Genomic DNA, 15,138 nt, shown 5'->3' with positions numbered 1-15,138 from the left:
GCTATAACTTGAAAGCGGTACTTTTTATCAAAAACTCACTACTTTTTGATTGCAAGTTCGATTTTGCATCAAAAAATGAAGTTGACAAATTTTTACGACCAATACTTAGATTTTTTGAAAAAATCATTATTGATTCAAAAAATCATGACTCGGTCAAAGATTTTGGCAAACATATTAAAAAATAAAAAAATTAAAATAGTGTTTTTTGCAAAGCAAATTTGAGTGACAAAAAGTGAAATTAAAAATCACCAATTTTTTTACCGTGTATCATTTTTTTCAGTTTAGTCCTTATCCATACCTACAACTTTGCCGAAGACACCAAATCGATCAAAAAATATCTTCCATAGATACAGGTTTTCGAATTTTCATAAATCATTTTTGTATGGACAGCTGCCAAATTTGTATGGAAAATTATAAAAACGAACTAATAATGCAAAATTGCTTCTTTGGGCAAACCAAAGGCACCAAAAAAGTTTCAGTCGGATTAAAAAATACAAAAAAAAAAACGAATGACCGAAATTTCAGAGAACTGCTCTGCTGCAAAAAGCATTTTGGTTGTTTCTTTCTTTTTGATGAGTTTTTGAGAAAAAAAAAACTTTCTAAGTAAAATTTTAGCAATCAAATTTGAATGCCATTTATTTATCTCCAAATATTTATATTCAGGACATCCTAGTTAACCAGACTGACCTTGACAGGTTGATTTTTTTGTACAAAATGAAAAAAAAAAAAAAACGAATTGAATACATACAGAATATTATGGGCAAAATTCACCCCCTGCTTTATTCGGTATTGGGAGTAATTTTCCGAGAAAAAAAAAATCAAAGAAATTGGAAGCTTAACATTGCAAAATTATGCTGGAAAATTTGAGCATCGTAGCATAAAAACAGCTAAAGTTATTTGCAAAACTTAAAAATGTTGTGTTTTCATCTAATTTTCATTGAACTTTAATTATGATTTTTGGACAATATAAAAAGCATTTCTTGATATTGTAAGTGTTGATACCGACATTAAAAAATGGTGGGTTGTTTTGATGAGACTTAGAAAACTTAAATTTTCGTGTTTCTTTTTCTTAAAGTGGCTCTATCTCAGCAACCCGAGGTCCAATCTTCAATGTCTCTTAGACAAATTTATAGCAAATTTTCTGAAATTCTAAAAAAAAAATATTTTTAGAAATGGTCACTCATGGTCACTATTTTAAAAAATTGAAAAACTGCAAATATTTCACTAAAATCAAATCAAACCCTTAATCAAAAAATCTGTAGAGTACTTTTCGATTGCAAATTCAATTTTGCATTAAAAAATAATGTCAAATTTGTTTTTGTATAAAACTTTTATTTTTTTTTCCAAAATCACTATTTTTTCAAAAATTCATAACTCGGTGGCAGATTTTTTGACCATGTTTCTCTATGGCTCAAAAGTTGCGGATTTTTGTCCCCTAAAACATAGCAAAAAATCTCGAAAATCAAAAAATACGTATTTCGGGAAATTGAGTTTAAGTGAATAAAAGTTGATTAAAAAATCTGCAATTTTTTTCCGTGTTCCATTTTTTTCTCTCAAAAGTTCTCAACAATACCTACAACTTTGCCGAAGACACCAAATTGATCAGAAAATTCACTCGAAAGTTACAGCTGTTTGAATATTTACATACCATTTTTGTATGGACAGGACTGCCCACCATTGAAAAAACGGCTAATATCCACTTTTGGCAAAAACGAGATATTAGCACCAGGTGGTAGAGGATGTTCCAACGCATCTTCTGGAACTTGAATTTCACTGAAATAGTGTTTAGACTTGGCTGCCGATGCGAAAAACCAAACGGCTAATATGCCACTCTTATGGGAAATTGCCTTGACAGAGATTTTGGGACAAACACTAAAACGCGTTTTTCTCGGAATACTTGATTTGGCATAATAGCCGAATTTTCAATTATGGGCAGAGCAGCCAAAATTGTATGAAGACTTGTATGGGTGAACCAATGACGCAAAATAGCTTATTTGGTCATAGGAAGGCCCTTACAAAGTTTGAGTCAAATAAAAAAATACAAAAAAAATGGTTGAAATCGGCCGATTTCGTAGAGAGTTGCTCATTTTAGAGACAGCTACAAAACATTGAAGGCTTTAAAATGGCATAATTACTCAATTTAATCCAAATCACCTTTACGACCTGAAAGTAAGGTTACTACGATATTGTAATATTGAGGCTCTTTGATAAAAGCGCTTTTTAAGAAAGTTACAGGGATTTAAAGCCTGTATTGAAAAAATGGATAATGAATGTTACGGACAGAAATTATTCCATTCTTCATTTAATTTACTCGTACTTTAGATTCATGAATTCGTCAATCCCAATTCACACTTGTCTTACCCTCACTAAAATTTCATCACACCTTGATTGACTGTCACCATGTCGACCATTTCGAGATCACTCACGCCCACACCAAACGAAACAAAAACCGCATTCACCATAAACCAGCAGCAGGAAAAGACACACACAAAAAAATCAAATTCAGCAGAACCACTATTGCCAAACAACTACCAACCGAATCGCACACGTGGCGCGAGCCACGTTTATTGGTCACAGTCGCTGTTCGATTTTCCACAGCTTTCCACTTGATTTGCTTTCGCTCGCTGTTTTACCCCAATTTGCCTCCCCTACCCTCAATCAATTGCAGCAGCACCAATTTCGCGTTCAACCGAATCGATTAATTAAGCAATTGTTGTTGTGATTGTTTGTTTGTGGGTGGTCGAGAAGGAAGTGGGAGGCGGGTTTTTTTTGTTGTTGTTTGGTGGATTTCTTTCAGATTTTTCCAATAAACCGCAAGAGTTTTTTTTTATTCAATTGTGTTTTCTTTTCTTTATTTATATAACAATATACAAATAATGCTTTTCGGTTTTTGTTCTGTTCTCTTTTCACAAAGTCGTTTCACTTTTTTTTTTCACCTTGGTTGTTGTTGCAGACTTTGATTAGTGTTCCTTTTTTTCGAACATTTGCTTTGCAACTTTTTTTGTTTTTATTTTTCTTTTCACATTAAACATCAGAAAACTGGCTGTTATTAACTGTTTTTATTTTGTTGTTGTTTTTTTTTCGTTTCGTTTTGTAAAAAATACTTTGATTTTCAATCCCAGGACTTTTTGTGTCTGTCTATTTTCTTACGTTATCCTTCGAGAGTGATATATGTGTTTGGTTGATTTGGGTCAGCTTTGTAGCTATTTCGTGACCCATTTTTTTTCTCGGTGTGGTTGTCGTGAAAGTCGTGTTTCGAGATGAAATTTGCATCGATGAGTGGTTGTGTTGGGTGCGAGAGATAGCTGCTAACAGGCTGAGTGTGCTGCTGCTGATGATGAATGATAAAAAAGAACCAGTTGATTTACGATAGTTTGCTTGCTTGCTTGATAATAATTGCATTTTGATATTCTTATGATGATAACCTGGATTGGCTTTGCTTTTTTCTCTGAGTGAGATCTAGCCTTTTTCTCTTTGTGGGATGACGTGGATCTTGCTAACTGGTTTGTTGAAGGGAGGGAGACAAATAAGGGTTAATGAAATGATAAGGACTCGTGGGAGACAGATAAGGGTGAGAGGCTGTTGTGCATGGTGCTGGCGATGAATCAGTTGTGAAGGCTCGTTCTGAGGATGAGTGATGGGGACGGAACTTCAAGTGGATCGGCTTCGTAGGAATGCAAACGAAATTGCTTGTTGAATGTGGGAGAGAAAATGATTGATCGATAGTGATTTTTATTGCTATCTTCTTCAAGTCTTCTTCAAATAAAACAAATCTTTTTTTAAAGTCAAGCAAGGAAAATAAATAAAAACAAGCAATGAAGGGTTATTATGATTTTCGTACTTTTTATTCTAGAAAATTCATTCTCGATATGAAATTTTGTCCCAATGAATAAAGAATTTATTTTTCATCATTATTGTGGATATCCATAAAAGTAATTCGGAAAAGCTAAAATCAGATTTTTGTTATTGTGTAAATTCGACCAAAAATCAACGAAGGCAGATACGCATAAGGTTTTGCGCTTAATTACGTCATATTTTCTCAGCATACCATTGCACAGTGGTCCAGAACGCAAAATTAAGTGAAAATGGATTTTCCGAAAAATGCTGAAGTTTTGGAGCTTTGGTGTCTTCAGAAGAGTTGTTGCAAATGGAAAAGGGTAACTTTTGGTTTGGTTCAAAATTAGGGTGGTTTACGATTAAAGTAATTTTGAAAATCTATGTTTGGGAATTTTTTCGTCTTCTAAAAAATTACTGGGCACGCCAAATCAAGCAACTTTGTCGAAAACACCAACATTTTGGGTTTTATGATAATTTTACATAGAAACCCAAAAAATGACCAAAAATCGATTTTCTGACACTTTGGTTCAATTCTGAGCGAAGATTTAGATTGAGCAGGCAAAAATACATGGAAAAACATACAAATACATAACATATCTGGAGCAACATTTGAAAAGGGCGCATAAGCATTTTGACAGCTAGGACTATTTTGCAAATTCCGAGCCAACAGGTTACTATTTAACAAAACCCGCACCGTTAGAAGGTTGCTGGGAAGGCCAGCTATTGTTTAACACATCGAGTTTTACGAAAAAGTTACCTGTTGTCTCGGAATTTGCAAAATAGTTCTAGCTGTCAAAATGCTTATCCGCCCTTTTCTCGTGTTGCTCCAGATATTTGTTGGGTTGTTATTTAATTCAAAAAGGGAAAGTAGATATTCTAATACATATGAAAAGACCATTATAGTTTTTTTTATCCCACATTCTTCAAATTAACAATTTTCGCATATGTTTTTTTTATAAGCTATAAAGCAATTTTCTACGTTTTCGCAAAAAGACTTTTTAGTTTTTTTTTTTATGAAACTTCTTTTTTTATGATTTCTTATGTTCAAAAAAGCCATTGTACATCTTTTTTACCATACAAGTCACAATACAAACTTGGAAGCTGACCAATTTGGTTTGTTCAGCAAAGTTTTAGGTTGTTTTTTAGACTTTTCAGAAAAAAATGATACTCGAAAAAAAATCTGTTGTTGATGTCGTTGAAAACAATACGATCTTCGTGTATTTTTCATTTGTTTTCTTAAGGTACCAAAAGTGCACGCACTTTTATATTTTATGAAAATATGTTACGAAAAAAAAACACTAGTTTTTTTCAGAAATCATTTTTGGATGTAAAATTCAATTAAAAACAAAGATTGGTGAAATGATTCTGATTAAATGCACCGTTAAAAAGTTATGAACATTAAATAATGGGTGAAATTTTTCTTTAAAAATATGATCAATTTTTTTGAAAAATATGTATTTTTTCTAAGGCTGGAACAAATTTTATTTAAAGTTTTTGTCTTCCCCCCTTCAAAGCTGGCCCGAAAAATCAGGGGGCAAGAAAAATTGTTTCGAAAAACTTCAAAATTTCAATAGAAATCAGCTGCAATCAGCTGGAATCAATTTAAAATGCATTCCTCTGCGTTTAGAATCATTTTTAGCATGTTTGGGTTGATTTAAAAATCTCTTGAATTTTTGAAAATTTTCGATGTTTATTATCGCAAAATGTTTTATTTTCCGCTAAAATTTTTGTTTTCGTCAAATCTTACATTTTTTGAAAACTAATGATTGCAAAACAACTGTTCTAGTGTAAAATGCTTTTTAAAAAACCTTTTTCCCTCGACCTCGACAAAAACTTTGAAAAATATTTGCATCGGCCTAATTCCTGAAATAGTGTCTTTCATAGAGTTTAAATATTTTCAAATGTCTAAATGAATAAACATTATTATTGAGCCTTTTCAGAATGTCAGTCGTAATTTTGAAATTGCTTTAATTAAATTTGAATTTTTTTGATGATATGAGAAAATTTTGCAAAGTTTGAATTTTTAGACATTCAAAATCGGATGAATATTTTCCAAGATATCGTCGATTTGAAAACATGAGAGCTAATTGAGTAGAACTTAGAATAATGCACTATGGGCTAGCAGGTGGCCAAAAATACAAAATGTTACATCTTTGGACATTTTTTTCGCCGATGTTAGTTGATAGTAAACATTTGGAACAAAGAAACGACTCCTGATCCATCTACGACTTGAAAATTATACATTTATCACTAGAAATAACGATTTGGATTTTTGGCCACCTGCTTGTATGGAATTCGTCCATAGTGCAAAGGTCAGATTGTATTTGAAAAAATGTGGAGAAATTCCTCAGCTTATTGAAAATATTTATTTTAGAAATGTACAATGCTGAAAATTATATCAAAATTTTTAAATATATTTTTTTAGAATGATTTTGTTTAAAATTGGTTTTAACTCAAAAACGGTGCACGAAAAAGAAAAAAAAAGTAAACTGAGGTGACTTTGATAGGTTTTTGAAATGCCCGTTAAATTAATATTTAAACATTTCTGAGAATTTTGATTATGTAACCATTAAGGGATAGCTTATTATCGAACATATATGCAAAAATGTGACAGATACATTGAATGTATCAAAATTAGTGGCCAAATCGAATTTCTATCAATGTCACCCCGGGCTATCAAAGTCACCCCAGTTTACGGTAATCAAAGTGTGTTTTTTTATGAATTACTTAAAAACCACTTTTTTCAAAAAATCATAATTGGCCGTAATAAAAAAGTCCTCCAACGACCGATGCCTCTGTACTTTCTTATGCTAACTAGATAGGAATTCCAGAAAGCTCAGTATAAGAGAGCACAAAGACATCGAGTTGACAACTCGTCGCCATCGTGCTAACTTGTCGTACGTGCATTTTGGGCCAAATTGAGTTAAGAACGCCATTTTGTGCAGCTCACAATGCCTCACCTTTTGACCTTCACAGATCCCCAAAATTCGATTTCAATCCTGAGATATTCAACAAAAACCGAAAAAACTCCGTGCATTTTTGTCACTTTACATATGAAAGTAGTTTCAATCTTGTCGTGCTATCTTGTCACTCCATGAAAATTGATGTAAGTGCGACAAAAGGCCAAAGGGATTTCAGGCCAGGAAAGTCAGGATGCGTTTGTCGCACGTACAAGCTAGACTACCGTAAACATTTGTAATTATAACTCGGGACTCCAGCAACCAACTTCAACCAAACTTCGGGACAATGCACAGAATGGTCAGCCAAACAAAACGTGTTTGTTATTGTTTACATAACAAACATTAAAACGCGTTTTTCTCGGAACGTCAAAATGGCGGGTGCGACAAGATAGCACGACGACGTCGAACTGAAACATATAAAAATGAAAAAAAATCGTAACATAAAATTAAACGAAAAAATGAGAGTTTTATTTCTCGTGTGCTCTATTTTTTCCTGAAATGTTTTATTCATAACCTACAACATTGCCGAAGATACCAAATCGATAAGAACGTTTTCAGACCACTTTTATATGGACGCTCTCAAGTTTGTATGGAGAAACCAATGATGACCAATGATTTGTGAAAACGTTGAGAATTGCGCTCTTATATCTTTATGACACAATTTGAAGTAATATATTGGAAACATAAATAGAAATGTTTGCAAAAGCGAATCAATTGATTTTGAAATAGTAAACTTCAAAACTTTGATTTAAAACCATCACAAAATGCAATTTTTATTTTTAAAGTATTTTTTTGTGGATTTTGATAACTCGGGCCAATGTTTAGTAACTTTATAAAGTATAATGTGCATAAAAAATGCTCCATGCTTTAGCCTGAAAAGTAAACTTTTTCCAGACCTTATAAAATATTGAATTTTTTGCAAATTTTTAAGTATATAAATAAATCAAATCATTGCAATAAAAAATTTCAGATTAACTCTGTGACTCTGTTCCAAAACAAAAATTCTCCCACGTCATACATCGAAATGCCTCGATTGCCTTCGGCGCTACAGCATCACAAAAAACATTGTGTGTAAAAATAAATCACGATTTTTTTATGTAATTATGTTTTCCACCTCAACTGATTGCAAAATCATGTCAATCAAATCGCGTTCGGCTGAAGGCGGGGCGTCACAACAACCACGTGGTGACAATCAATCAAAGCAGGCTTCACATTTTTTTTCATTGCTTGAGGGAATCCAATTTTTATTATATTTTTCGCCTGCTGCGATTTGATGGAAATGTTTATTTGATGTTGTGAACATGCCTGAAAAAAAAGACAAAGGTTGGAACAATTTCATTTGCATTTCTGTGATTTTTGAAGTTTGGTGAATGGACTGCTGATTTGAAGTATGATTTTTATTCAATGGAAAAGTTGCGGGTTATTGTTACACTTTAAGGATACTGGTTTTGGTCGGGGGTTTCAAGATTTATTAAAAAGAAAGTCTTTTTTCTTTCAGCATTGCATATCCAAAATGAGTCTCTACACAGTTTCTAGGTTAGGTTCGGCTCAGTTCAAAACTGTTTTTTTTTGTTACACCCAGAAATGAGTACATCGATCGTCAATCGTTTCTATTACAAGCTAAGCATGAGTTTATTTTCTGGTATTTCTTCGTTTTTAAAAAGTTGATTTTTCCACAGAATATCGTCCACAGTAAGCTTGATCGGTTTGTTTTGATTTATAGGTTAGAGTTTTCACTAGGTTACAACAGTTTTGTTTTGTTCAGTTTATTGCAGTTTCGGTTTCAACCTTGGCGGGCCGCAGCCAAGACTAGATATGGATTTGAATTGATTTGTTTTTTTTTCTTTAGTGTTTGTGGTTGGTTTTTCTTTTGGACTCTGCAATTTATGCTTTTTTTTGTGATTGGAGTTTCACCATTTCCAACCTTAACTATCGTAAACTCAACTGAAAGACGGCTGATTGGAAGACGTCCAGTGTTTTTTCGCCATTTTTTTCCTCCTCTCTCTTGATTATCCTTGTTTTAAACTCTGCCCAAACATTTTCCGACTTTAACTTCCTTTGTGATTCTTTTTTGATTCGTGAAATCTCCTCGAGTTACTTTCCACGTTGCTCACCTTACCGCTTATTGTTTTCACTTTCATTGTTTTAACTACACTTTCTTTAATTTAATTTCGTTAATAATTACCTACTTACTAATCGTATCAAACGGCACCATTTTGTTTCTCTTATTACTCTGCCTCTCTTGCTCGCGTTCATTTTCATTCCACTTCCACTGAAGCAAACTTATTTGCGCTCGGGTAAAAAAATCACTCGTCAAAATTTCATTCACGCAAATCAAAAAAAGGTAAAAATCGTTTTGGCCTTCGAACACTGCGGCTACTGAGTTGAAAATTAGTTTTAAAAAAGCTAACCTTATGTCACAGTAGAAATATTTACAGCTGCTTTCAAGAATATAAAAAGATGTGTGTTTGTTTGAAACATAACTAGGCTTCAGTTTGATTGCTTTTACTATCTTTAACTGGGTTTTCTAGCGCGAGAAAATCTTTTCAAGATTTCGCGAGAATGGCTTTGATGGCGCTTGTTTTTGGAAATATGGATGTCAGTCAGTGTGAACCTTTTTTTGTTTGGAATCTTCACGACACGTGCTTGGTTGACTGGCCATGGTAGATTTTTGAAAACTGCTTGGCATGTGATTTGCTTTGTAAACTTAATAGCTGCGTCAGTATTTTGAGTTGCTTTAGTGGAAAGTATGCTTTTGATCGTTTTGTCTCATTTCACAAAAATAAACTTGTTGATAAAATAACAAGTAATTTCAAAACTTGGTTTCAAATGTATTATTAATATTATAGTTAATCTTTAAGTTTGATTCTTGAAGATCTTTTAAAGTCCAATATTTTTTTCAATTAAATGTTGAAACAATGGCATTTTATTACAGTTTTCATATTTTTAGGATTTTTTTGTTGTGATTTTTTAATTACCATTTATTTACAAAAAATCAATCTCCCAAAATCCGTATATTTAATTTTTGAAATCTTTTGAATATTTTTTTGGGGACAAAACCCCGCATTTTTTAAGCCATTGAGTAGTATGAACCAAAATTTTGTCGACAAGTTATTAATTTTCAAAAATATTGCGCCCTTTTGAATTGCTAGTTTTGTTTTCTTTGAAAATATAGTTTTCGAAAAGATCGTAAAATTTCATGAAAGTTTAATTTTTGAACTTCGAAAATCGGACCTTTAGTTGCTGAGATTGGAGGGTTATTTGGAAAAGACTTAGAAAATTTAATTTTCCTTTTCCTTTTTCTTCATGCCGCTGTATCTCAGCAACCAATGTTTCTGAGACAAAATTGTAGGAAATTTTCTGAACTTTTCGATAAAAATATTTTTCAAGAAATGGGCAATCATGGAAATTATTTTAAAAAGTCAAAAAATAGGAATTTATCGGACAAAATTTAACTTTGAATGGCTTCATATAGAAAACGGTGCACTTAACCAAAAAAATGAGAGGTAATTTTCGATTGCAAATTCAAATTTGCTTAAAAAAGTGAGGTCTTTTTTTTTAAGTACAACAATTCATTTTTTTTTACAAAAATCACTATTTCAAAATAGAATTATAACTCGTTAGCAAAATTTTCGTCCATAATTCTGAATAACTTAAAAGTGCCGGTTTTTTGTCCCCTAAAAAATCAAAAATTAAAAAAATACATTCACTAAGAATATATTTTTAAATAATGTAGTATGTTTCAAAGAAAAAAACTCAAAAAATGCACAAAATTTCGAAATTTTTGAATATATTCAAATTTTTATAAATCGTAACATGGGTATCAAACAAAGCGATATTTTGTATGTTTCGTACTTTTATGAGAATTTTTTTTTCGAAATACTGAAATTTTAATAATTTGTAATATGGGTATCATACGAAGCAAAATTGTGTATGCTTTTTCACTATTATTTGATATTTTTGTTAAAATTCTAAAATGTTCACAAAATACTTTATTTTCCGAAAAAAAAATCGAATTCTCATAATTTGAAATACGGGTATCAAACGAAGCGAAATTTTGTATGCAGTTTTGCTGATTACAGTTTGTTGTTATAAAATACTAAAATTTTAACAAATACAAAATTTCATTCCTAGCAATAAAGTTTTTATACGAAGTGAAATTTTTAAATATTCCTTGTTGGATACTAAAATTTTCATTAAATACCGTATTTTTGCGAAAATCCTCAATTTTTATAATTCTAAATGAAGCGAAATTTGGCATATATTTTCACTCCAAATTATATTTGTTTTTATTAAAATTTTCACAAATATCGTTTTTTCATTAAATTAAACATTACATTTTTGTCAATAAAACAAAGATTTTGTGTAATGTCTTTGTAAAAAAATAAACAATTGAAAATCGGCATTTTTTTCAGTAAAACTTAAATTTCTTAATATTGTCCTTAAAAATACTTTCAACTTTTCCGAAGATACTCAAACAATCAGAAAATTCCTTCAAATGATACATAATTTCGAATATTTACGTATTTTTTTTGCATCGACAGCTGCCAAATTTTATGAAGACTTGTATGGGTGATCTATTGTGATATAGGGAAGGTCTTCACAAAGTTTGAGTCAAATAAAGATAATACAAATAAATCCATTTTGGGAAATCAGTTCAGTGTCCTTTGGTCTTTTCGATCTGTATTTTAAGTTTGAATATAGACGATAACATCGATGAAAAATATATTGTTTGATATCTCGATGCCTCTGAGCTCTCTTATGCTAACTGAATAGGAAAACCATCAAGCTAAGAACAAAAGAGCAGAGACATCGATACGTGATTTGATATAATTTTTTGGATTTTTTGGAAATAAAATTAGGAAAAGGAAAAGAATATAAGTATAGCAGATATTTTTTTTTTAATTTTTGTTCAGTTTTTACGTATTGTGGGTATCAAATTTGTTTTTTTTTTATGGAATATAAAAAAGTTAATAAAAACCAAGGTATGATGAAATTGAATCATTTTTTGAACGTTATTAGGATATTTTAAATCGTATTCCAGTATGCATTGCAAAACAAATATCTACCAGATTCTTATTTTTATTTTTTTGTGAAATGAGACAGAATTGATCATCAGCATTCATTGTGTTTAAATCATGGAAAACTGTATAAGATTAAAAGTAAGAAAGATTTTTCAGTCCATTTAAGTTTTGGAAATGAGAGAATTAGCTTACATCTTTATGACCAGTTGCAGTTTACAAAATATATTTGCTTTAATCTCCTTCATCTGTTTTTGTTCCTAACCTTACAGCTACCTTCCGTATAAAACACCCCCTCAATCATTCCTTCATTTTCTCTTCTTATGCTCAGATCACGATTTTTTCCTTTCCTCCACTTCCTTTCCTTCCCAGTCAGTGACTTCTTCTATTAACAGCTTTTTTCCGTTTTCGTCACTTTGCAGTTACGTTTTTACAAAACACAACGAAACTACACTTAAGTAACGTTTTTTTTCTCGATCTGATGCTTGCGGATTGATTTGATTTGATTTTTTGTTTGTCCTACTTATCGCACTATTTTGGGATAAAACGTCCTCGTTCGTTCATGCTTCGAATTTCGTCAATGCTTTTTCTTTTATCTAATTGCCTAACAGATTGCCTATTTACAAACATGATTTTTGTTTTGTTTTGTTTTGCGATGAACCGATTAAGCTTAGCTACAACAAACAACTATCTCTTATTTGTTTTTGCTTAACATTGGTTGCCCTTTTCAATTGTTCTAGTCTCTGTACACGATGCTTCCTTTTGCTTCGATTGTAACGGAAAAATTGCTTATCGACTTGTTCTGCTTGCTTTTTTTTTCTTCTAAAATTAAGAAACGTACCACTAATTACAAAATAGGAATTGTTTTCTTCTCCTTCTCCTTAAAAAAAATGCTCCACTAGATGGCCTAGAATGTTTCGCTTGGTCCTTTTTTCCAACAGGGATAAAAACCCCGGAAGACAACAAGGACCGCGTCAGTGTGCGTTTTTTGGATCTTCTTCTCGAGACTAAGACTTAGACTGCTCCTCTTAGTAGCTGTACACCGTTCGCTAGCTGCCGACCAGCTCGATCTGGCGGTACTTTTTCCTCAGGTTGGACACCGAGTCGCGGTACAGGACGGGGTCGAGCCGCAGGTTCGAGCGCAGCAGCGGCATGTACCTGCGGTGGGAGAGAGTGAGAAAGTAGTTAATTTATTTAATCGTTTTACTATTACTAAAAAAAATGTTTCATTCATAATAACTTAAACAGAATTGAAAATATGTCTATTGATTACTTGATTTTTAAATCTAAACCGAAACTTAATTTTCCAGAAATTGCATCTTTAACTCGTAGACAGATTTTTGTTGAATTGTTTTGAAGGAAACTTTGTCAAAAGAAGCAGTTTTCCATAATTGGTTCCTCAATACAAGATTCCATACTAACTTTTTGAATATAAGTAATTCTCAGCTCAAATTTTGACAACGTTGGAATACTTTTACGTTGAGCAATGACAAGTTTATTTAAAATTTTAACCCCCCCCCCCCACCCTTTTTCAAAATGTTCCCAAAAAGTTATTCAAACAAATTTATCTTACACGGAGAGACTGTGCCCAGAAATTTTAACAATTAAAATTGTTGATTTTACTTTCGTAAATTTTAACAAAAACGTACTTGTTACTGCCAATATTCCGTTAAAATAACTAAAATTCAGTAATAATTTAATAACCTGTTTGTTGAAAATGCTAGAGGCAAAAAGCTAACAGATTTCCCGAACTCGAATGAACGTGCTCGACTGTTAGCTTTTGTTTTAGGAAAATCAAAAATTTTGTTGGTTGAATATAATTAACAATTGGTTGAATATTTAAAAGATGAACTTGGGTTTGTTTACGTCTGTCATTTGAAGTCAGGATTCGAACGAGAACGGTCGATTTGTTGAGTTTGTGTTGTTAATTGTGAAGTGAGATGATGTGAAAGGTGAAAATCACACTATTTGGCTAAGTTGAATCGGCAAATCGAAGTGCACACTGCTGCAACTGTGAAGGTGGAATTGGTGAGTAAGTTTGTTGATGATTTCTTTGCAGGTGATAAACTATGAAGAGCAAGACGAGAACATTCGCAATAGGGACCTCTGATGCGAGGGGGCTTTATGATAATGTTTGGAGGAAAGAGAGGGGCAGTGGAAGGAAGATGCGGGCGAACTCTTGCACGGGCAAATTTAACAAAATATTGGTTAATCTAAGTAAGTATGGGTTTAATTTTACACAACATTTTATCTATTGTGATTTTAATTAGAAAACTGGATCATCAGGAACCTTCGTGCTTACGATGGATACAGTTTAAATGAACCATTATTTTTTCAGAATCATCAACCATAAAATACATGGAAATGTGTACACATTATATCAAAATAAAAATTCGATGGTGGGAAATGTCTAAAAAAAAAAATTATAAAAGATATACAAAAGAAGATATTAATATTTTAAAAATGCTGTTGAAAAAGACTGCTCAATAAACTGGTAAGTAGAACTCAAAATATTGTTTTCAGGAATCGGAGTACGTTGAATAAATTGAATCAAATGCAATGAAAGTGTGTTGCCAAAAGTAGTTGTTAAATTAGTGCAAACTTGGTAAGTAGCATTATTGATATTTCTTGTTAATAATTACATTTATTTACGTTCCTTTTATCAGTTTAGAGCCGAAATTATTTTTTTTATTAGATTAATAATAAATTTCATATGTCTATTTGCAGCAAAAGGTTCGCCTTGGTGTAAATTGTGTGTCCAACCACAAGAAAAATAACTAAACATGAGACCGTTGTAGATGATGACGACTTATCGGATGATTTCACAGTGATGGTAAGTGAATACAACACTTAATTGTATGGGTAATTCTCCGCCAACTCACACAGCAGTTGCCCCGACCCCTCTTCGATTGGCGTGAAACTTTGTCCTAAGGGGTAACTTTTGTCCCTGATCACGAATCCGAGGTCCATTTTTTGATATCTCGTGACGGAGGGGCGGTACGACCCCTTCCATTTTTGAACATGCGAAAAAAGAGGTGTTTTTCAATAATTTGCAGCCTGAAACGATGATGAGATAGAAATTTGGTGTCAAATGGACTTTTATGTAAAATTAGTCGCCCGATTTGATGGCGTACTCAGAATTCCGAAAAAACGTATTTTTCACCGAAAAAAACACTAAAAAAGTTTTAAAAGTTCTCCCATTTTTCGTTACTTGACTGTAAAAAATTTTGGAACGTGTCATTTTTTGGGAAATTTAATGTACTTTTCGAATCTACATTGACCCAGAAGGGTCATTTTTTCATTTAGAACAAAATTTTTCA

General features: G+C 32.2%; 1 protein-coding gene across 2 annotated transcripts in view; it reads right to left on the bottom strand.

Moving 5' to 3' along the window:
- Positions 1-3,135: 3,135 nt before the first annotated feature.
- LOC120429091 (exostosin-1) overlaps positions 3,136-15,138 on the bottom strand; it is a 411,287-nt gene continuing 399,284 nt past the window's right edge. For both annotated transcript variants that reach the window (XM_039594256.2, XM_052707702.1), the window contains one exon: positions 3,136-12,976. In XM_039594256.2, coding sequence (XP_039450190.1) covers positions 12,868-12,976 — 109 coding nt within the window. In that variant the 3' untranslated portion in view covers positions 3,136-12,867. The remainder of the gene's footprint in view (positions 12,977-15,138) is intronic.

This window comes from Culex pipiens, chromosome 2, assembly GCF_016801865.2.
Source record: "Culex pipiens pallens isolate TS chromosome 2, TS_CPP_V2, whole genome shotgun sequence".
In the NCBI taxonomy this organism is placed as follows: domain Eukaryota; kingdom Metazoa; phylum Arthropoda; class Insecta; order Diptera; family Culicidae; genus Culex; species Culex pipiens.
The sequence above is the reverse complement of the archived record's forward strand: the minus strand, read 5'-3'. Positions and strand labels throughout refer to the sequence as shown.